This window comes from Seriola aureovittata, chromosome 2 (genome assembly GCF_021018895.1).
Source record: "Seriola aureovittata isolate HTS-2021-v1 ecotype China chromosome 2, ASM2101889v1, whole genome shotgun sequence".
NCBI classification, from domain to species: Eukaryota; Metazoa; Chordata; class Actinopteri; order Carangiformes; family Carangidae; genus Seriola; species Seriola aureovittata.
Genome location: NC_079365.1, coordinates 18,560,001 through 18,582,779, shown reverse-complemented (window position 1 = coordinate 18,582,779; position 22,779 = coordinate 18,560,001). Strand labels below are relative to the sequence as shown.

Genomic DNA, 22,779 nt, shown 5'->3' with positions numbered 1-22,779 from the left:
CACATACTTGAATTCCTAAACATACAGTATATGTCCAATAAATGTATAGGCATTTGCTTGCAGCACTTTTCTATAGTGGACTATACTGTATCTATCTGCTCCTGATTTTTCTGTTACCTCATGCTCAGTTCCTTTCTTTTCAAAGCCATTACAGTCAATGTAACCTGGCCCAGAAAAGTCCTCTGAGATTAAAGGGTAAATGGGAACAGTCTTCTCCAACTCCAAGGTCAGGAGAACATGCCTTTCCCTTGCAAGGAGCACTAAGCAAAGAAGAGACTTGTAAAACAATAAAGTAAAAGCCTTTATAGTTTTACAAGTCTCTTCTTTGCTTAGGCTTTTAACTTTGGGTCGGATTCAGTATTTAAGAATCCATAAGAATATTTCAGAACAGTTATTCTGAAGTGGTGTCAGACTTTTGCACCTGACTGTACATGTTGGAATTTGGTTTTACACCTTTTTTTTTCTTTTTATACATTTCAAAGAAAAGATTTTCAAAATGATTATGATGAGTAATTGAATGAATGGAAATAGCAACTAAATATAGTCTTCAGATGTGTTGTCACAACTTCTCGAATCTGCTCCGTCTCTTCACGGATGCTGTCGTGCGTGTCATGAATGGCAAATCAGCATTCTCTCACTTTCGCTACAACTGTTTGTGGGGCAGTTGTTACATAAACCATTTGCAGATATGTGGCTTCAAGACACTTCAAGGAGACAGCTGCAGGGGAGGGGGTATTCCCCTACCTGTGTGCATAATGATGGACAGTACGGTACAAGAAGAGTGGAACAGTCTTAACCAATTATAAATTTCAAGATTTGAAATTTCTGTGAGTGAGTTGCTTTATCAATTAGTGTTGGTCCATTTATTTTACAGGGACATACAAAAAGACAGACAGATAAACTTTTAAGTACTTTTTATCATGACACGGATACAGGGGAATTTCTAAGTAATTATGAGTATTATGTGATTAAAACACAGATTTTAAATTGCCTGAAAAAATGCCTGAAACCCATATGCTATACAGTACCAGTCAAAAGTTTGGACACACTTGGAAAATGTATCCAAACTATTTTGACTGGTACTGTATATGCATTCATAGTAAACAGGGGAGTGTTTGTTGCTAAACAGTATATAGTACAAGAAATATATTTGAGCAAATATTATATTACAAAAGTATACTTCTCTTTCATTTGATTATTGACTTTATTGATATTTGCAAATCAATTCATTGAACTCAAGTTTAGAACAACATTTCATTTCTCAGGTGTTGCTACAATAATTACCTCATACTGGATGGGCTAATTTAAGCAAACAGCCTACTTAATCCATCAGCATGGATGTCTTAACCCCCTCTGACTGTGTGCGGTCCTCCTCCCAGCTCCAGCTCTGATCAGGCTGTCTGAAAATGGGAAACTTTGCTCACTTCATCTCAGCCAAAGACAGAGTGACAGTGTGCGCGCTTTCTTTTCTGATATGTTTTCTGTTTAGAAAAAATAAATAAAATGGTCAGGAACAGTATTGAATAGAGAGACTCCACATACACTCTCAAATGTTGACCTCCATGCTCATCTCAAACCTTCTCTCAGCTCCTTGTAGGCTCACTTCAGGCAAAGTGTGTAAATTCCCCGCTGCATTTCTTCCAGGTGAAGAATGCCAAAGAAAATCTGGAGCAATTCTCAACCAGTTTAAAAATGCTTGAAATGTTTGCTCTTGAACTTTTAACTGTTGAAGAGATTGTTGCTACTGGCATGGTATTATTTTTTCTCCTCCACACCTGAGTACAGGAAAAGAAAATTAGCTGGGAGAGAATGTTAGCTACTGTTGATTGCCTAACAAACATCTCCCACTGCATTTTCACTGAGGTCCATAGCTCTTACATGATCCTGTTAACAGGGAAATGTAGCTTTGGTCTGTAAATCGTCCAATGTGCAGAGATGGGGCACAGAGCTGCCTTCTGCAGGGGCCCTGGACCTTGCTTTGATCTCATTATAAAATGCAAATACACAGTACCCTAAACAGATCAAAGGTTCAACTTCCCATTGGATCTGAGGCTTAATAATAGCAGCCTGGAGCAGTTTTCTATTTTTTTAAGAAGCAATTTGGGTAGCTACTGGTCCTCCCGGACATTATTTACTCTGGAGATAATGTTCCTGCTTCTGACTAGTGACTAGCCACAGCTCAGAAAAACCCTGCTCCTGTTGCTTATTTAAATAAGATTTTTTAGGAATGAGCATTTGCACTTCCTGCCCCTATCTTCCACCTCAAGCTAAGGTTTGCAGTGCCTGAAATCTGAAAGTGTAAAATTGCTTTGGTGCTAGACTCTCTGATACCTTCATCTACTTTCTTAACCTGTACCATCATTACACCGTAAAGCAGGCATTTAAATTTTAAGCACTTTGCTGATACTGAATTTTTCAGCAGCATCAATACATATTTAGAGAGCTACTCTGTTTCCTTTTGTAACCTGTGAACCGGTCCAATTCCACAATGATCCAAAGTTCATAAATTTTCCAATCCAGTCTTATACGAACTTTGGCTGAGATGAAGTCTGATGAATGATGAGGTGACACAGCTGTATTTTTCGTACTTTTGTCTGGATTCCTTGATAATTGTAGAGACAGCAAAAAGTGACTGTGTGCTAGCCTGACGCTGACTTTGTCAGCTGGTGGGAGGGGTAGTGATTCACTCGGCAGCCAGTTTGATCCTGCTGTGAGGCGGGTTCCCGTGTCAGGAAGCTCCAGCCTGGCCACCCGCCCACCAGCCTCACCTTGCACCCGCCTACCGGCGCCCCACCGCTCACGCTCTGGCCCTTAGAGTGGGCGGGGAGAGCAGGCTGGCAGGCCTTGGCACGGATACATTTTGGCAGGAGCTGCTGTCCCCACACTCCGCTGAGTGAAGTGCTGACTGCAGTGCAGAACATAAAAGGCCTGAGGCTTCTATCGCTTCCTCTTGTGGCCTGCAGGCCTGTGTAGAGATGTTGGCTTCAATTTTACTTGAAACTGTAGTTGTCTTTTTGGCAGTCATGGCAATGGCCTCTCAATTCATCTCATATATATATGTATATATATATATATATATATATATATATCTTCTGCTATCATTTTAAACAGTTATGAACCCTTAACAGCCCCCTCCCAAGTGCTCTTTTATTTCAATGTGATATAGCAGCCAGTTGTAAAAGCTGTTGACCATGGTCATCAATTGATTCAGTGAACTTCCTCCTCTGTGATAATGAGATCTGTTGAAGGCAATACCTGACTCACAGGCTGGGATACACCACTTGTGTCGCAACACTTTTTCTTCTAAGAATCCTTTATAATGCAGGTAACACTGGACAATGATGGGTTGTTGATCCCTGCACACATTCTTAGTCATAGCCTCAGGCCTTTGAAAAATCATTTAATCACTGTGCATTGTTGCGGCTCTTCAGTTGATCATTTTGGAGGAATATGAGAGGCCAAGGACGTCGGACGTCAGTGTAGTCAGGGTTGTTGGGTAGCTAGTTTTCCTCTTGTTCTCTAGTTAGGTAAGGTTTGGCCGTTCTCCCAGTTAGAACTATAGAGTAGAAGTAGTTAGCTCAATGGCATTAGTAGTGAAACTCATAAGACTGTAATAACTGGGGAAAGGGTTAGGATCTGCATTACTATGTCTTTTCCAGACCTGCCCAATTATGTGGTGACTGAGATCATCACCTCCAGTGGGCCGTGCCCTTGCTTTGTCACACATCTGTAGCCTTAACTGCAGTGGGCAAGAAAATCAACCCGTGTCACAGTTAGAGTTATAAACTGCAAGGAGTTTGAAGCACATTTCAGAACAACTCATAACTGGAAAAATCATTAGCTAGTTCTTAGATTCTTCAGAGGGGAAGATGAAGGGCCATAGGGAGCTGCTCAGAAACTCTGTAGTCATCGTTTCGTGGCGAGAAAAATTTAGACAAAAATAACAGTTTGCTTTCCATGTGTATTAACTTAGTTTTCCCAGTGAATGGCCTTTTGCCCTCTGTTATTTTTCTACTTGGTAGGCTGCCACCTTTGCGTAATGCAGCATATGTACAGTAAGAGTGTCATGTTGTTGAGAATATCTGTGAATGTTGCTGCACCATCATGGATTCTTTAAAGATGGATCAAGAAAGTCTGTTTTTTTATGTGTTTTTGACCAAATTAATATCAGGTATGTTTTTGTAGCAAAAAACAGTTTTAGTTTTAGATAAAAATGTGTCAACTGATTATCAACATATTATAATTTAATTACTGATAAAAACCTCCATCACCATCAGAAAACACTAATAACTTGCTCTTCAAAGGTTATTCTGGTCTGTTTTTTTTAAACTAGAGAAATCATCAGAGCCTTTGTGGGCAGGCAAAAACTGAGTGGCATTGCCAGGCTGTGTCAAACAAAGGATAATACCATTAGACTCAGTCTATAAAAAATTGACTGGCCTTTTTTTTTTTTTTTTTTTTTTTTTAACCTTAATTTATTAAACACATAACACTCTTTTGTTTATATGATAGATGTTCATCTTATAACAGAGTCATAATGCCCTCTGAGGTGTCCTAATACAAAAAAATAATGGACTAGGTGAAAGGAACTCATACTGTATTACATTGTCAAAATATTTGACACAGCCTTGTGTATTGTTTTCCTCTATACTCGGACATCTCTCATCATGTGTGGTGGCTTATTTCAGGAAAAATAAAAATGCCACTAAAGAAACAACATGTATTTTCAATGCCAGCTGCTGTTTTTTTGGGGGGAGGAAATTTACTGAACTTATGCTATGTGTACACAGTCATCATCTGGGTGCTTTAGCTTAGTGATTGGTTAGGTTAAAATCAAATCCTTCCCTCCAGAAAACTGCTAATAAGAAGGCAATGCCAGGCTGAATAATTGAGAAGTAACATAATGGCCATTCAGTGTGAATATCAGGCTACCTTTGTTTACATTGGGATCACAGATGGTGCCTTTTAACATTGCCTGTTGTACGTGCACTGATTTTTGCCCTGACAAGGAGGAGGAGAAAAGAGCGGAGTGCACTGATGAATTCTGCAAGCTATAAATAGAGCACAGTCCTTGGAATCTGCCTTTAACACTGAATCTGCCCTGTTAAATTCATCTAAGCTGCATTAGAGCGGCTATTGCTGCCACTGGTTCCATCTGTATATAAAATATAATTTAAGTATTTCAAATAAACAAGGTGTGGTTTCATTTTAACAAATATCTTTTAGTAGGTGTGTGATTGATTGATGTGTTCTTTTTTATAATTTCTCCTGGTCTTTTTTTAAATGTAATTAATAATATTCATAATTAAGGTAGCCTGCTCTCCCTGAAGAACGGATGCCTCCTGTGAAGCTTGCAGCTAATTTATCTGCCAGCACCGTAGCGTACACACAGCGTTTCCTTTTTGGAAATGAAAGGGAAAGAGGCAGCGAGACTAATTAGCAGAGGCTGGAGAAGTATCTTTTAAAAAGTCTACAGCAACCTGAGACTGCTGATATGGTCAAAGGTTTGCAGCCTGACTGAGTTAAGCCCTCCACTGAATATCCACTTAGAGTGACTGGGAGCACGGCCATGCTGCCTTACATCCAGACTGTAGGTCATTCACATCTGATAGGAATTTTAAAAGTATTAGTCTGGCCTTGATGATTGGCATGGTGATAAAATCTGCATGGCAAGTAATTATCGTGGGAATACGTCTGGCCAATGTTGTTCCATTTCTTCTTTGTTTTAATCCGCCCTCTCTCTTCTCTGGCAACAATTTAACCCCCGTCACCTTCTGTGTCAGGCTCCTGCGGCTAATGGCTTCACTCTGCTCTTCACAATCCCTGCTTTTCTGGAATGAAAGCTGAGCAGCCGTGTCGTCTTTACACGACTCGGCTGCTGCCTGGCATTAAATGCTGCTTACTGATAAAGATGTCACCGTGGTGGAGGATATGTAGGAAAAGGGATTTTTTTTTTTTGCAGGATGGCTGTCTCTTATCCCAGAGAGATATTTGATCATCCTGCTGGTGCGTCCTCAGTGGGGTCAGCGGTCTGTGAGAGGGGGACAATGACACAGCTGTGGCAGCCGTGTGGAACCAGTGATGGATGACATGCCAAAATGGGCTACGCTGCCTTCCCAGGCGCCTGTATTGACAGGCGCAGCTCTTGCATCTCACATTCAGCATCAGCAGGGCTAATCGCGGGTCATGCTGGTCACAGATGTGACACGTGAATATCGCTTCTGTAATTGCTCATTTGTCAACGTCAACTTCTCAAAGAGCAGGTTTTCGGAGCCACATTATTGAACGTAACTTGCAGTAATGACCAAACATAAAAAAAAAAATAAAAAATGAATACAATTAAATTAAATCTCGAAAAGAGGCAGCGCAAGCATTTCACACTTTGTTGTCCTTTGCAGATTCACCTTAAGAAAGGTTCTGCTCAGGATAAAGCATTATCTATATTTAATCAATATTTTTATATCAGAAAACACATGACTACTTGTATGTGAAAGGGATCGCTTGTAGTGATGAACCCACAAGATAATTATCACCTGACTCAGTTCTGTGGAGCATTTTCTCAACATTCACGACATTGCTTTAGTTTTCCAGCTTGAAATTTTTGTGTTTTCGTTTGCTACAGAACAAAAGGCAAAAATCACATACACTGTCCAGCACTAGTACTTTCTTTATTAAAATCATTCCGGTCCTGAGACCTTTATCAGGACCGAAACATAAAAAACATTTGTTTAGCCAAGGGCCACTTACAAACAGTATTTTGATGGATAAATATGATGACAAGTGTAAATGATATGATATTCATTTTTTTAAGTTTTTTGTGTGTGTGTGTGTGTGTGTGTGTGTGTGTGTGTGTGTGTGTGTGTGTGTGTGTGTGTGTGTGTGTGTGTGTGTGTGTGTGTGTGTGTGTGTGTGTGTGTGTGTGTGTGTGTGTGTGTGTGTGTGTGTACTGCGTGGTTATAATCCAAGCCCTGGCTCTAAGCCTTTCAGACTGTGCTGCACCAGCCACAAGGCCACAGCCTCTCCCCAACAGTTAATTGCATCTGAATTAGTCCATTAATGTGGCCGTGTAGAGGGATGAAGGGGTGCACGGAGGTGTCTGGCCTCTTTTGACCACTGCAATGTATTATTAATGGGTCAGCAAGTCTGGCAGCTCTGCATTAACTTGGCTAATGGACTGTAGGGTGGGTCTGTGATTCCCTTTCAGAAGGAAATCAAATCTAATACACATTACAGAAAAAAAAAGCTTTTCTTAGGCTATTTTCGGAGTTTGTCAGTGAGAATACAACAGCCATTAAAATTGAAGCATTGCCTCTTGCCATTCCTTTGTGGATTTGCTCCCTGCTGACAGTTTACTGTGGGAAGTCCAAGGTTACTCTGAGTCATCACCTTCTGTGTGTCATGGACATGTAGAGTAATGTACTCTGCTAATGAAAAGCTAAGTATCAGATCAGATTAATACGGATGATGGTAAACGGCTTATTTTTTCTCTGCTTGTGTAGTAGCCTGGAGGCCAAGTGTATTCCAGAGCCTGGGGATGACTGTAGTGAATTTAAGAGTTAGTTGCATGATGAGAACACAACTGTATAGGAAAATGAAGCGCTTTATGTATCACTGTGTGCTACTAGACGCCCCAAATTTTTGACAGATATACTAGCCTCTTTGAAAGTGGGCTCAACACACATGGTTGGGCTATGATCAGCTCTAGTAATGGACAAGCCATTTCCTCAGAACAAATTTCATATGTTGTATTTGATTCTGATGCTAGAATAGAAAGTTTGGCCCCCTAAGTTCTTTGAATTTCCATCTGTAAAGAAGTGATAGTGGTACATAGCTTTGGTCACTGTTTGTTTCTCAACAGACAACAGTTAAAAGAACATGACTATGTAAAGATAGAAGGTTAAGGAGTGCATGTGGCTGTTTTATTCATTTTGAGCCTGATGGTAACATGCATATTGAGCAGCAGCATAAACTCTATAATGTTTGTGTAGACATGCGGGAAAAATAAAAGGTCAAAATGTCTTAAGTTTTCTTCTGCTCTATATAATGTGTTTTCAGTAGGACTTGTTTTATTTATTTTATTTTTTACACTTTTGGTATTTAGATGTAAAATTTTGCTCCTTGCTACTTAAGCCTCCAAAGAAAAGAATATACATTGAAAGAGCACACTAAAGGCTTTCTGGCCCGTTACTTAATTTGTCTAACTCTTAAGTGGACAGTTGGCACTACCCTGTCACTATTAGTATCTGCAGTCAGTTTTTCATTGTTAGTGGGCACTGTAGTCAGCAGGCTGCTGTGAGCCATTGTCAGAGGATAGCATCAGAGGCTCTTCTTCTGGCTGATAATTAAGTGGCGTACTGACAAACAGCTTTCATCAGATCCCTCATGTGGAACTGAGAGCATGCGAAGGCTTTCAGGGAGGATAAACCAGAGGACGTCACTTTGCCTCCAATCTTTCATGGCCTTGTGCTGCCTCTGCAGTGGAGAAGGAAAGGGGGAGAGAAAGTGCCCTGTGTAGCACAGAAGAAAAGTGTGATCCTGCAACGCTCAGAGAACCAGACTCAATTTGCAGCATTGTTCAAGGCAGCTCTCTTTCCTGATATTGTCAGTCTATACTGTACCAGTTTCCCAGTTTGTCTAGATTGACCAAGCATACAGTATGTGCTTGGTCTTTTTTCAAATTTGAGAATCTGTCACTTATTTTTGTTTCCTCAAGGCTGACATAAGTTGTGATGACTTTAGGCACTGAGTGCATGAGGGTAGATGGACTGACGGGGTTCGAGCCAGCGCACGTTGTTATGACAGTGACATAAAATGTCCCATCATTATAACTTCCCTTCGCCCAATCGGCCCCATAAAATCAAGGGTAGGATCAATGGCAGTGGCAGGAAACAACGAATGAAAACTGTTGTCTGTTACCTAGTGTATGTGCATTTCAAATCAGTGTCTGGATGCTCAGCTGCAGATGGTTTATGAGTTAGCTAATGTTAACTCAGTAGCTTAAGAGTCTAAGCTTTCAACAAGATCAATTTAGATTATATCGGATACCTTCGGCTTTAATTATCAGACACGACTTACCAGTAGTTGCCATAAATAGAAACTACAAAGCAGTTAAACATAATTCCACTGTTTAATGATTTGAGCAGTGAAAAGGTCATTTAAAAATTTGCAGTATTGTAGCTGTTGTCCATAATTGTGAGTTGTTCCAATTTACTAGCTACAGATAAATTCTTTAAAGTTAACCTCAAGTAAGTAAACAGTAAAGCCCTGTTGTAATAAAGGGGTCTACTTTCTCGATTGCACTATTTTTTTTTGTTATTTTCTATTTTTGGTTCATATGATTTTATAATTCCCTAAAATATATATAACCGATATATCCATTATTAATTTTCATATCATTTTAATATTAGTTTGTAGCACTCAACAGATATACAGCTCAGGCTATTATTTATTTTCCCCCTTTGATGGAACAGTGACAGACTAGAAAGGTACAGACAGGCCTATTTGACCCCCTCCCTAGGCGATCCTGGCATCAACACTGGGATGACCCCTGATTTCCTCCATCAGATTTTTGCATACTTTTATTTTATCTTCTTTAATCTTGCCACGTCTCAACCTTTTCAGTCCAGTCTAATCTACTGTGTTGTACTGACTGGTGCACTGTTGAAGAGTGTTATCTATCATTCAATCCTGCCAATTTCCAAAGAGGTCTGTGCTTATTATCATTTCTCCTCAATTCTTCTTGGTTCATTGCCAATGACAGCCGTGTCGAAGGTCAGAGATGTTCTGAAATAATCCACTTAATGAAATCATGCTACACTTTTGCATGCTGCACCGTGCAATGGTGTGGCAAGTGTAGCAACACCAGAGGTTGTACAAAGTGCTTTGACTGTGTGTGGTTTGGCTCTGAGCAAGAGAGTGAGACAGAGTGAGAGAGGCACAAATATCGGCAAAAGAGAAAGAGAGACAAAGACAGATAGCTCTCTGAAGGACTGTGATCAAATAGGCCTCATATGAGTGGCTCAGGGCTTTTGTTGTAGTGTGACCTGCCATTCAGTGTTGCATTAAGTGAATTTTCCCCCACAGCTTTTCAAATCTGCAGTGACTGCCTCCCAATTTATGAGGGGAATGCTCGAATTTCAAACGTAGCATTCAAGCCAGGGCTGTAACCTCGCGTGCACCTAGAAAATAATGCAGAAGTTTGGGTTTTCTTCCTTGAATTTCTGCAGGTCCATTCCAAGGTTGGCCTTACAGCAACAAAGCAGGTAGAGAAGGGAATGTGGGTGCATGTGCCTGAGTGAGATTGAGTTCAGAACACTTACATTGGAGCTTTTGGTCTCTAACCCCACGGCTTCTGTTGAAAAAGGGAACATCCTTGGTGCAGCCTTCATAAACTTCTTATATGCCACTAGAGAACTATGGGGGTTTTGTATTGGCTCAGCCTATTGTCTGAGCTCTATAGGATGCTATATCCTTGGATTACCCTCAGCAAAATTACTTGGAAGATAAAGTTGGATTGTTTGCTTACTTGGCAGTGGTTTCAGGTAAGCTCAACATCTATTTTACTATATGTTTGCAGATTTCCTTGGTTAATGTTTATGTGAGAGTGGTTAATATGTAGACAGCTCAATATGGCCCACTAACGTTATCAGAAATAGTCTTAATGTTGCTGTAGACAGCTTGTGCTTGTCTGGAATAAATGTCTTTCCTTACACATCTGTATGATGTGCTTTTCTTCCTCTAATGAAGCACATTTTGTTCCTCCGTCTAATCTCTTTAACTTTCCTGCCGTTTGGATATATGGGGCTGGCCTCTGGAAACAATACACCTGTGGAGGTCGATGCAAACCAGCAACCTTAGCTGTCATCTCAATTGGCTCCCCTGTAGTTGCAGGCGGATTTGACAGCTTTGATTTCTTTTTTCCTTTGTTTTTATTTTCATAAATTGTAGTATGTAGCTCTTAAAAAACCCTGAATAATAAAGTCCTAGCATCTCACTGTTGCAGATGTTCTGAAAGTGTTTTTTTGCCTTCACTGTTCTCACTTCTCCTGATAACATGTTCTTTTTGAGTCCACACATGTAATCGCTTATCAAGCTAATTTCTTTCTTGCATGTATTGACCTCATTATATGAGCCTGCCAGTGAAAAATGGGTTTAATTTAACCAAATGCTCACTGTTGTGGAGGGGGGGAGAAAAATACAATTTCCCCATAGTGTCATCTCCTTTTGCAGAAGTAGCTGTTGAGTTTTAATTACTATAATACCTCAGTGTGCTACGCTAGATGACCTGGGTCTAGATAGTAAAAGTTAACAATCATTTTGATTTTCTGGTTTGCCCGTTTTCTTTTGTCTATGCATTATTGACAAAGACATAGAGCCCTCTGAGTATGCAGTAACAGGTTATTATATTGATGACAGATTTCACCTTGGCATGTATTTTTCTGCGGCAGGCGAGCAAACTGTTCATGTTTTATTAAAACTACATACAAGTGAGTAAAGATCAGAGACTGAGGGGTTTAAAACCTAGCATGCCAACACATTACTACTTGATGCCAAGGGAGGCAGATCAAATGCCTTTGAAGATGTTTAAAAAAAATCTAGTTGAAAATCGTTATAGTTTACTTCATTGGTATTTGAGTGTAGGCTTTGGGTCTCTCGGTAGCGTTGCAAGATGCGAGAGAGCTTTGCTGTGTGTTGGGCGGCGTGTGTTGGCAGATTTCTTGAGTCTGACAGTATGGTGTCGGTGGGGGAGGGGTCACTGTAGTCAAAAAGGCTTAAGTACTACTAAATAGAATAAATGTGCCATTAATAGGTGCTTTGTGTAATTGTTTTTGTCACTGCAGCCCAGGAAAACCTACTCGACAGTCACTCTTGGAGCAATTTAAACAAGTTTGTGTCATGATTTTTGATCGTGTGTGGTAACACAGGAGGTGAGAGTGGTATTGAGGGTTCAAAATGTTGAAGGAGAACCATACAGCATCTGGCACTTCTTTGTCATCACCCAGAAGATTTTTATTCAGTCAGTCAGAAGAGCCTAGTTCCAATGGTCTTAGGGTCACAGCTCCTCTCACAGCTAACAGGATTAAATCATCTGATGATTGCACCTGGACGAACCTACCTTTCTCTACCTGTGTGTATGTGTGTCCAAGCATGCATTTTTTTTTTATTTCATTTTTTTTAAGTGATGGCTTGCTGAGCGAATGCTGTGGCATCCCACATGCCTTCCCACACCCACTACAAATAGACAACGAAGGTGCTACATTCCGTGGCCTCGGTGCAGATCCCCGAGGCTGAGGAGTATGTTCTGTGTTGGTGGGCATGTCACAGGGTCCATATGAAATAACAAAGAATAAAAATACAGTAATCTACCTGTGTGTGTGTGTGTGTGTGTGTGTGTGTGTGTGTGTGTGTGTGTGTGTGTGTGTGTGTGTGTGTGGTGTGTGTGTGTGTTGTGTGTGTGTGTGTGTGTGTGTGTGTGTGTGTGTGTGTGTGTGTGTGTGTGTGTGTGTACACTGTAGCTCTACTGATTCACCCGTTTCCTTTATTGTGTGCTTGCTTGCTAGACTCGGTTCTTACTCTTCATGTCAATGATGTGTTTGCATTCTTTCTATCTTTCAGTCTGTCTCTTGGTCGGGCTTGGCAAAAAATGTATTGTCAATTGGAGCGATGTTGAGATATTCTATTTCGCAGTTCCATTCCCAGAAATAAATTCAAAGATATTCACTTTACTAATGTATGTACAACAAAAGACAGAAACAAATCACATTTGTGGAACTGGAACTAGGGAATGTTTGGCATGAAATATTACTGAAGAAATTAAGCAATTATTAAAATATTTGCAGATCCATTTCTCTGTTGATTAACAAATTGTTTCAGCTCCGATGTTCTGATAGTGCAGATGTAAAGATTTGATATTGGCCTCCCTCCCAATATTTTCTTCTTTCGTTCTATGAGAAAGCCTGTCTCTTAAGATTGAATGTGTGTAGGTTTTAGCAGTTCTGATTCTGCTTATTGATCTTGGTTTCTGGAGAATTGTGGCACTGATTCATGGCATGTTATTTAATAAGAAAAATAAAGCATAATATGTTGAAAACAAAAGCCTTTTTATTTCCATTTCCCATTTCCATATTCAGCAGATATAGGCTCCCACAAAGTGATTAAATGGCACCATATCACTTTTGTGTACAGTGACACTGGCGGCTCTTTCAAGTCATATTTCTGATCTGCCACGTTGTAAACACTGTATACGTTCATTACCACAACCCCAAGGTCTTTCCTTCAGTCTGCCTTTCTTTCCATTTGTCTTGCTGCTCTTCACTTGCTCATTCACTCACCCACTCAGTGACCAGTCCATTCCCAACCTCTCTTCATTTGTTCATTCAAGATATCTTATTTCTGTATTTCTGAACAGATTTGAAGCATCTATCTCAGCAGGGGCTCAAGTCTTTTATATCCCTGCATCATTCAGACTAGCTGACAGGTCAATTAGAGGTTGAGGTCCTGTCCTCTAAGCGATGGTTACTCACAAGAATGTTTGCTTTGGTTTGTCTGGTTTGTCAGTCTCCCTTCCTCTATACAGACATTCTATACAAGATATTAGATGTGGCAACACAGGCCTTTATAATATTTTTTCGTGGCTGTTTTCTTTATCCTAAAAACCCTGTGGTACATTCTGTCGTCTATTTCATTGATGTTAAAAGACATGATTTTGATTTCATACAAACTAGGGTAAGCTAAAAAGGGGATGGGTACTCTGAATGGGTATGCAGTGCCACTTAAACTAACCTTACCTTAGTCTGAGATTGAAAATGTGCATCCTTCTGTTTTTCTCAGCAGACCTGCTCTTTATTGGAAATGTAAATTGAACTCAGGAATATTTTTTTTTTTAACCTGGAATGTTTACCTTTATGAGAAAGTCCTGTTGTAGAGGTCATTGTAATGTTTAACTACTGGTTCCTGACACTGTTCGCCACCGCCTGTTTTCCCACACACAGCAATACAAGGGAGAACACTTTGATCACACAGGCAGAAAATCCAGCAGCATTTAAGTTCCTCACCATTTGGAGTTTAAACACTTTAACAGCATCTCTAGGTCATCTCAGACTCTCACTTTGTCTCAGGAATACTTCAAGTAAACTCACAACTGGACTAATACCTCTTTTTTTTTCATGTTTTTTTTTTTGTGTTAGTTGTGGGAAATATGAGAGTGGGCTGAGTGTTGGTTGGTGTTAGCACCCGCACAGTTCATTTTTACTTTTTTTAAGCTTTGTCTAGAGGCAGAAACTTGCAGGTAGATGGTGTGAATGTGGGAAGGCCAGGAACCTACGGGGACATTGATTTATTCACGTTGGACCACAGTGTGACTCCTTCTCTCCCTCAGTCACTGGTGTTCGTCGCTATGTCATAACTGGTATGTGCGCATACGTGTGTCTGTCCCAGCATGCCGAGTTTGCTCCCTTGGGTCCCTGACCATGTGCACAGGGTGCCTCCTCCTTCCCAGCTGTGAGGAGCAGGGCTCTGACATGGCCTGTCCCTTTAGCTCACTCTGAACGTTTGACACGCCGAGCACAGAGGTCAGCCTGACCTACTTTCCCCTGGCGGCCCTTCTGCTGAGCTGCAGCGCTCCTCAGCAGGGGGGGCAGCGAGGGCGGAGCTGCTTACGCCTCCACTGCTGTCCTGGTGTGTTAAATCACCGCCATTTGTTAGGAGACACGTTCCAGTGTGTGTGCGTGTTTTTTTTTTTCTTTTCTTTTTTCTTTTAGGTGTGTAGGAGGCATCCCACATACACAGACACACACACACTCACACAGGCTTGTACTGAGGTTGGATATGAAGTGCTCTGTGGGGGTTGCAGGTAGATGCTGGGCAGCACTTGGGCAGGACCCCTGCAGTGAGCTCTGTCTGACTCACTTTGTGTACCACTGTTCACACCCTCTGACCTCCTCCACCTACTTCAGTTTCCTGTGTACTGTAGATTCGCTTATACCCTTATACCAACTTATAGCCTACTGTCTTAAAGCAGATACTTTGTACTCACATATACTTTGACGGTAAATCTAAGGAGCTGTTGCTAAAAGGCTGAAACATTGTTTATATACGCCACAGTAATTTGCCTTAATTTCTCATCGGTCTGTTTTTGTCTTCCTCTCCCTTTTTTCTCCTACTCAGCAAATACTGCCGGATCTATCAAATACAGAGGCTGTCGCTGTCATCATGTTCTCTTTTTTTCTTCCTCTGCTGCTGTTGTAAAATTTTAATATACCCCTATTGTTGTGGTTCATCTCTTTGCCTACAAAATGACCCACAGCCTGTTAGTTTCACACACACAAATGTGTCTAAGGCAGTGGAAAGACTTTGTCGGACACAATATGGGACATCGCAGGCACAGGGCCTGATAGGAGGAGCAGCCAGGCAGAGTTCATTAAAAAGTAAACTTCTAATGTAGCGGCAGGCATTGGCTGCTTGACTGTATCAATGATTTAGGTCCAGCAGAAGGTCCTTAATGGATAGAGCCACCTCTCTGCAAGTTCAGCTGCTTCTGTCCGCCTAGCATCAAGTGGCACACACACTGAGACACACATAGAGGCTGTGCGGGGGAAAATGGTTTTAAGTACTTAAGTGTGTATGGCATTGAACAGATTGCATCACACACTCTCCCGCTCAGACACTCCCCTGTTGGACATGTCTCAAAGTTTTAAAGTGGCATAGGCTGGCTAAATTGAGAGCCTCATATCTGTTTGTCACCATCTACTATGCATGGTCACACTCTGTGTTCACATTGTTTTATTCATCTGAACTAATGTCAAACTGTGACGAGGCAAGGCACAGAGTGCGGCCAAAAGGACAAGGCCTGTATAATGGTGCTGTCACTGCAGCCTGTACAAAGGAGACAGGGATGAGTGTAAGCAGGATCTCTACTCATGTTTATCTGTACTAAACGTTGGGGTCAATCAGGAAGACCTGTACTCTCACTTACTCTTACTTTGCCTGCCTCACAGTGTTGAGATACATATGTCAAGTCTGTGCCACTTTTCAGATCCGATTCTACAGATTAGCTTTTTCTGCATCATGGCAGTGCAGGTTCTCACTTGGAAGAAAAGTGGCTCTCGTGTAGCTGGATTACATTCAGCCACACAGAGCTCTGATTGCAGTACAAGCCTGGATGCTTCCATATCTAGTTTTTAAGATCCGATAGCAGTGTGACCAAAATATATTGTGGTTTGAATCATTTCCATGAATGTATTCTTGTGTAACAGAGACTGTAATGGTTGATAACATGGTTGTACAGTACACCTGTGATAAAACTTGAAATACGATAGACTAGAGCTAAACACTCAGTAAATGAACTGATCAGCTGACCGACAGAAAATTAATATGCAACAATTCTGATAATTAATCTTGACAGCTATTTATTCAAATAAATGTGGCAAATATGATCTGTCTCCAGCCTCTCAGATGTGATGCTTTTCTGTGTTTTATATGATTTTACGATTAATATAATTAGAATATATAATATATTAATAGATCAATCGAAAAAAATAATTGACAAATTAATTCAAATTGAAAATAATGATTAGTAAGATAGACTAGACACTTTTTAAATAAGAATAGCTTCTTTTTTGTAGATTTCTTTTAACAGTTTTGAGTCAATTTTGTTTTCATTCCTGAATGTCTAATGTGCAGGTGTAGGAGAACCTGACTTGATATAACTTGTGAGAGGTTTTGTCTCTTATTACTCAGTATTTTGTGCTGTGGATTCAGTCTCCTCACTTGAGGTATTTGTGTGATACTCCACCCAAAATCTTTTGAGTATCAAACACTCTGCTTTATGGTCTTGAAAGGCGACTTTTAACATTTTTGCTCCTTAACAAGGAACAGCAGCTTTGCTTATCCTGAATATGAGTCAGTTATATTGTATTACGTTGGTGACAAGACAGAAAGTGTTGAAATATCCTGCAGTATGATGCAGTTCTCTGCTGTTCATTCTCATGCTCACTATGTTGCAAAATGAGGCTTATTTCTGCTGCTTCCAGTAGAGTTTTACATCTACAGGAAAGGTAATATTGTGTCATGGAAGGAACTGCCTTAGCCATATTTTGGTGAAATGATGACTGGAACATGTTGAGTATACAGAGGTACAGCGTAGTGGTGGATTATGATTAATGTGTGTTAAGATGTTTCATTGGACATTTTTGTCTGTCCTGAAAACCTGTGATTTTTACATTACATTGAATTGTGCAGATGCTTTTGTCCAAAGCAGCTTACAGTAAATGTTCAGCCTTGATAGGAAAAGATGAGTTGTCATTGAAAAGTACAACCGTCCAACAACTAAAAGCATGTCAGTGCTACAGTACAAGTGCTTAGGAGAACTTTTTATCTTTTTAAGAAATGAGACATAAGTGGTTTTGATTTAGTCTGAAAAGTTGGGTTTTTGGGTTTGTGTCGTGAACACATTTTTGAGGATCCATTGTTACATGATTACCAGCCATGACAGCGGGGCTGGTATTGTTTTCACCTTATGAGTCTGCATTGTGTCATCATGCCAAAATGTGGTCCTGGAGACACCCACTGTAGCGGGAACTACCACAGAGGAGGTTTTCAGTACTCCGGCGGTTTTATGTCTGTGAGGTTCAGATCGAGCCGAGTTCGAAGGTGGGCGTGGTCCAATGCATGAGTGCTTGAGTACTCGCGTATTAATGTAGTAATGACTACTGAGTACTCATGGGTCAGAGCATCAACATGCTGACAGCTGTCGTAGCTGGTGTCATCACCATCACAAGATGAGCTGTAGTTTTTTTTTTTTTTTTTTTTTTTTGTGAAACTTAATAACCTTTTTTAACACTTGCACGTTGGATACTCAAAAGATAGATTTAGGTTTAAGTTTGACTTTCAGAAAATATTCCCTTCTGGTACATGAACAAAATGATTTTGACTGTGACACCAGTTTCCCCCCCCTCTATATTTTCTGTTGGAGAACAGTGTTAGACTTCTTTTGAATTGCACTGGCATTTCAGAGTGATTTAACCAGCGAGATTGACAGCATTACAATGAGGCTGTCATTATCATCCCTCCTGTGGTATAATTGCATATAGTGTTGAACAAGCAATCTCTCTCTCTCTCTCTCTCTCTCTCCCCCTCTCTCTCTCTCTCTCTCTCTCTCTCTCTCTCTCTGCCTCTCTCTACTTATCTCCTGCATCCGTTAAACTCATCAGAGAATCCTACAGCTTTTTAGTGTGGCCATCTGTCAATACCACTCCATAAAGTGGAGTGGGGAAACGTGTGCATCCATTGGCTCTTGTAAGCCCTCAGCTGGCCTGCCTCCAGCTGGTTCTGAGGGCCTTGCTGTGGCTGGTTAACCCAGGCCTGGAGCGTCACTCTCCAGCCCTTGTGGCTACTTAAGCCCAACTCGTCTCCCCAATCAGGCAGCTGGATGAACCTCCCTCTTCATCGCTGTGGAGTAGCTTGTAACACTGTAATGAGTTAACTTTCAGAATGATCTACATAATTTATTTCCTGTCCCCACAGGAGGCCGCTGAAGCATTAATTAATATCAGGCCTTGGTATCAGCAACCATCCCAGTGTGGGATTCCTTCTGGCTCCTATTTTTGGCACCCGTGGAATTCGATATGTTGTGCAACCAGAATGCAGATTGTTGGACATTGATGAAAGATATTGCCTCCTAATGGCTTTGTACACAGATTGAGCCCCCGTATAGGTGTGCAGGGTGAAATCTGGACACAGTTGTAGGCCGGATCTCATGCCACTGAAACAAGCTGACCTCCATGACAGGAGCTGTGACTAAACCTAAATGATACATGCCACCAAGTTGTGTACCCTTGTTGCTGCTGGCAGTGATATTCTCCACACTCCTGTACTACAGACTTGTTTGTGTTAAGCTGGTTTTTGACATGTCTTCACTCACCTTACCACCTTTTCTCTCTCTCTCTCTCTCTCTCTCTCTCTCTCTCTCTCTCTCTCTCTCTCTCTCTGTTTTCCCTTCGCAGAACTCAATACGGCACAATCTGTCATTGAACAAGTGTTTTCTCAAAGTGCCTCGCTCCAAAGATGACCCAGGAAAGGTGAGCCTTTTATCATGAATTTAACTATAAAGACAGAAGAATGCATGTTGTTATAAACATAATACAAATCAAGGAATATGTTTTTATGTTTTGAGTAAGTAACCATTGCTGGTAGAATTCGGTGTTACAACATCTTCTTTTGTATGTGTATCATGCTATCTCTGGTAGAAAAATGTTACCTTTGAATGGCTGCCAGGACTCTGACAGTCTGGAAATGCATGGCATGCTTGTAATCTATTATGAACCTCCCACCCCCACAGAATTGCATTTCAAATGTAAGGATAGACTAGTTTTTTTGGATCTGCACAGACAGCAGATGTGGGTGAGGAGAGAAATAAAGTCAAAGAGAGGTAGAGACGGGGCTGTAACAGGGTAGAGGTCAGGTCATTTCCAGAATCTGGCGTCTCTGAAGTATTTACTGAAGGTGCTGCACCAACTCAGTAAAAGAAAAAAAAAAAGCGGACCTCATTTGCTCTCTACTCAGCTCCCTGTGTCCCATTTTTTTTCTCTGCAAAAGAATGTATAGTCCAACATGTTAATTTGACATTTGAATCTCAGTAGGACCACCGCCAGTTGCTTTTTCAGCCCGATTTACTTCACAATCTCTAGCGACATCATCCTGATAAGCAGCATCCCCTGATCCACTGGATAGTTCATGAAGAAGGAGCCTATGGGCCTATATTTAGTATGATGGTGTGCATAGGTCTAACCATATGTAGCCTAACCCAGATTTCATCCCGGCACTGTCAGAGCATACGCTACATATGCTTAGGGAACCGCACAAATAATTACACACACACCCACACGCACATACACACTGACACATGCATGAAGAGCTACGCCTAGCTGTGTAGAGGATGGGGACTGAATGCTAATTTCATGTTTTGCTGTAATCCTCTGATATTGACACTCCTGGGAGCTGCTCCACTAAATACAAAATAATCTATTGCTGTATGGATCCCATTCCAAATGCATGGCCAACATGCTCGCATCCTTAATGTTTAATTTGGAATTTTCCTCACTCCCTTCCCCCCCGAAGACAACTTCAAAGAGGCGCTAGCCGCTCTTGATATGTTGCATCAATATTGTAATGTGGCAGGAATATGAGAACTGCTGGTTGGATGAGATAGGAGAGTCATGTCGCTCTCTGTCTGTCTCTGACTCTGAGATGGTGTAAAAGATGACAGTTGGTATTGTACATACACACACCCTGTCTACCTCGGAGGTAGAGATGCAGCCTGTGAAGGCTACCGTTGATAATCTTTATTTTAATTGGTCTTACGTCTCAGCCTGAAGTTGCCAGGATAATCGACGAACTTTTTGTGTTTGTCCTTCCTATATTTACACACAAAAGTGGAACTAGATGACATAATTTATGTAGATGTATGAAAATGAGCTCCGTCATTTACGGGAAGAGAACAGGTAGAGTACATCTGTTATCAGGATCTGTTTTTTTTTGTTTTTCTTTTTTTCAATCTTTACTGCGGCCCTTTGTTTTATCGCTGCAGAGAATATTGTGGCTTTGCTATGTTGTTGCCCCAGACTCCACGGACTCACTTTGTTTGGCATTGCTACAGTATATTGCAGTATATTTGTGAATAATTTAATGACTCTTTATATGTTTTTCTTTTTTCCTGCCAACTCTCTGGGGGTGGGTGAAGGGAAATGCAGAAACTCCCCTCCCATGAGGTTAACTTAAAGTGTTTTTCCCCCGCTAATTATAAAAAAAAAAAAAAAAAAAAACAGTACGCTGCCTGGCTTTGTCTCTGTGACTCCTAATTTTGAAACATCTGCATTTGCACCCGTGCATTTAACTCCTGAATCTTAACAGAGAGATGGATCACATGTCGAGAGGTGCGTCTCACCTTTGCATATCGTTGTTTAGTTGAAGCCCTTTGTACAGAACATGGGAAGTCTAATGAGGTTTCTGCTGCATTTCACTGTAGCTTACATCAATATGTGATGTTTCTTCATCTTTGGTTGATTGTGCTGTGAATTATTCTTCCCTCTGAGGAAAATGTTAATTGACCCCAAAGCCTAGCACATATTAAAACTTATAATTTTAACCCCCTGACGAATATAGGCCAACTTTGGCTTTTCATTTTAACAACTGCAGCAGTGGTGTATGTGAGCTGTGAATATAACGGATTTACTGGCTTTAACAAGAGCAGGTCATTGTGTATGCAGCAGTTATTGTATAGATACTTGAGATACAGAATGTTCTATGGCCTCTCTTGTTGTTCAGAGAATTTCTTATGAAAATATCAATTATTCTCTCTGCTAAGGAAGTAATTTTAAAGGTCCTGATCTCACTTTCTCTTGACAATTGAGATTTTATCGGGGGTCATATGAAATATTAAAAATAAATTCAGATCTTGCAGGGCCTTAGGGTAAAAATCTCATTTTTAACAACTGTAAGCTGCGTTCCTGTTGGCTTCGAGGAGGAACACCATTGAAAAATAAATTAAATGGGGCCGAATGCAAAGATAAATAATGCATCCTGGTTGTGGAATTGCAAGCTGCAGCCCCAGAGCCAGCCCCAACTGTTCTTTCCTTGATTAGCCTTGCTCAGACCTCAGAAGAAAGCAACACGGCAGGACTAGCACTGCCTCGATTCCTGGGCTGAGACTGCGGAGCCTTCATCCTTGGCAACAGCGCTCTGACTCAGTACCTGAGGCTGAGGAAGTACAGCTTCAGGAGAGGCTTAGCATTTCACCACCAGCAGCTGCCCTCACCAGCCTCTCATTGAGGAGCAGCCGCAGAGGAGGAAAAGCCAATCCTTTCTTACGAACAAAGCCAACCCACACACCGCTCAAACTCACAGCTATCAACTCAGATAAATGCATTGGCTGACAGACTTTAGCAGAGCAGATGAGGCCTCAGAGTTTTAATAATGTTGCACCAAAGCAGTGCCAAATAAAGATCTGATGTTTGTGTCCTGTCATGCCAGGGAGGAAAAGGCTCAGTACAGTGCAAACATCCCAATCTGTTGTATTTTATCAGCTCACAGGTCTTTTCTCTGTCTGCAGGGCTCTTACTGGGCCATCGACACCAACCCAAAGGAGGATGCCTTGCCTACACGGCCAAAGAAGAGGCCGCGGTCTGGAGAGCGGGTGAGTCTGATGAGGGAAACTGTGCATGTTCCCAAGAAAACATTTGTTTTTCTTCTGCTAAGGCTTTTGCCTCCATCTCTACTTGGTTCAGTATTTTTCTGTGCCTCTGACTTGCTACTTTTGCCTAAGTTTTCTTTTCCTATTGCCCTCCTTTCTCTCCCACTTTCTCCCACTCTTTCTCTACCACATGCAGTCACACACATGCAAACACACACACAGACTCAGTAGGAGTTCATATCCAGACTTTATGTAACTGCCTCTCCATGCTGCTTCGGTAGCCTGTCATGAAGTGGGCTCCTTATTAATAAACTATGCCCCAGGCAGCCATTACATACATTACATTCTGCACTCACTTTTTTTAACAAACATCAATTAATGCAGAGCTGTGCGCCGGCTACTCTGAGCGGTAGCTTTTGTCTTTAATTATGGATGAGTTTCGTCCAGCGTTACGTACAGCTGTACAGGTTTTAGTGAGCTGCTCAAATTGACCTGGCCCTGGGGCATCCCGACTTAGTGGGCTCTTGTCTCCCCCCTCCTCACAATGTGGCTGACCAGAGGCTACAAGGAAGGGAGGATTCTGTTAAGCTGGC

The 22,779-nt window shown here is 41.2% G+C and overlaps 1 protein-coding gene across 1 annotated transcript in view; it reads left to right on the top strand.

The window, feature by feature from the left end:
- foxj3 (forkhead box J3) overlaps positions 1 to 22,779 on the top strand; it is a 74,340-nt gene that overhangs the window by 33,713 nt on the left and 17,848 nt on the right. Inside the window, exons 3-4 of the mRNA XM_056391012.1 lie at positions 19,002 to 19,076; positions 22,106 to 22,189. Of these exons, the coding sequence (XP_056246987.1) occupies positions 19,002 to 19,076; positions 22,106 to 22,189 (159 nt within the window). The remainder of the gene's footprint in view (positions 1 to 19,001; positions 19,077 to 22,105; positions 22,190 to 22,779) is intronic.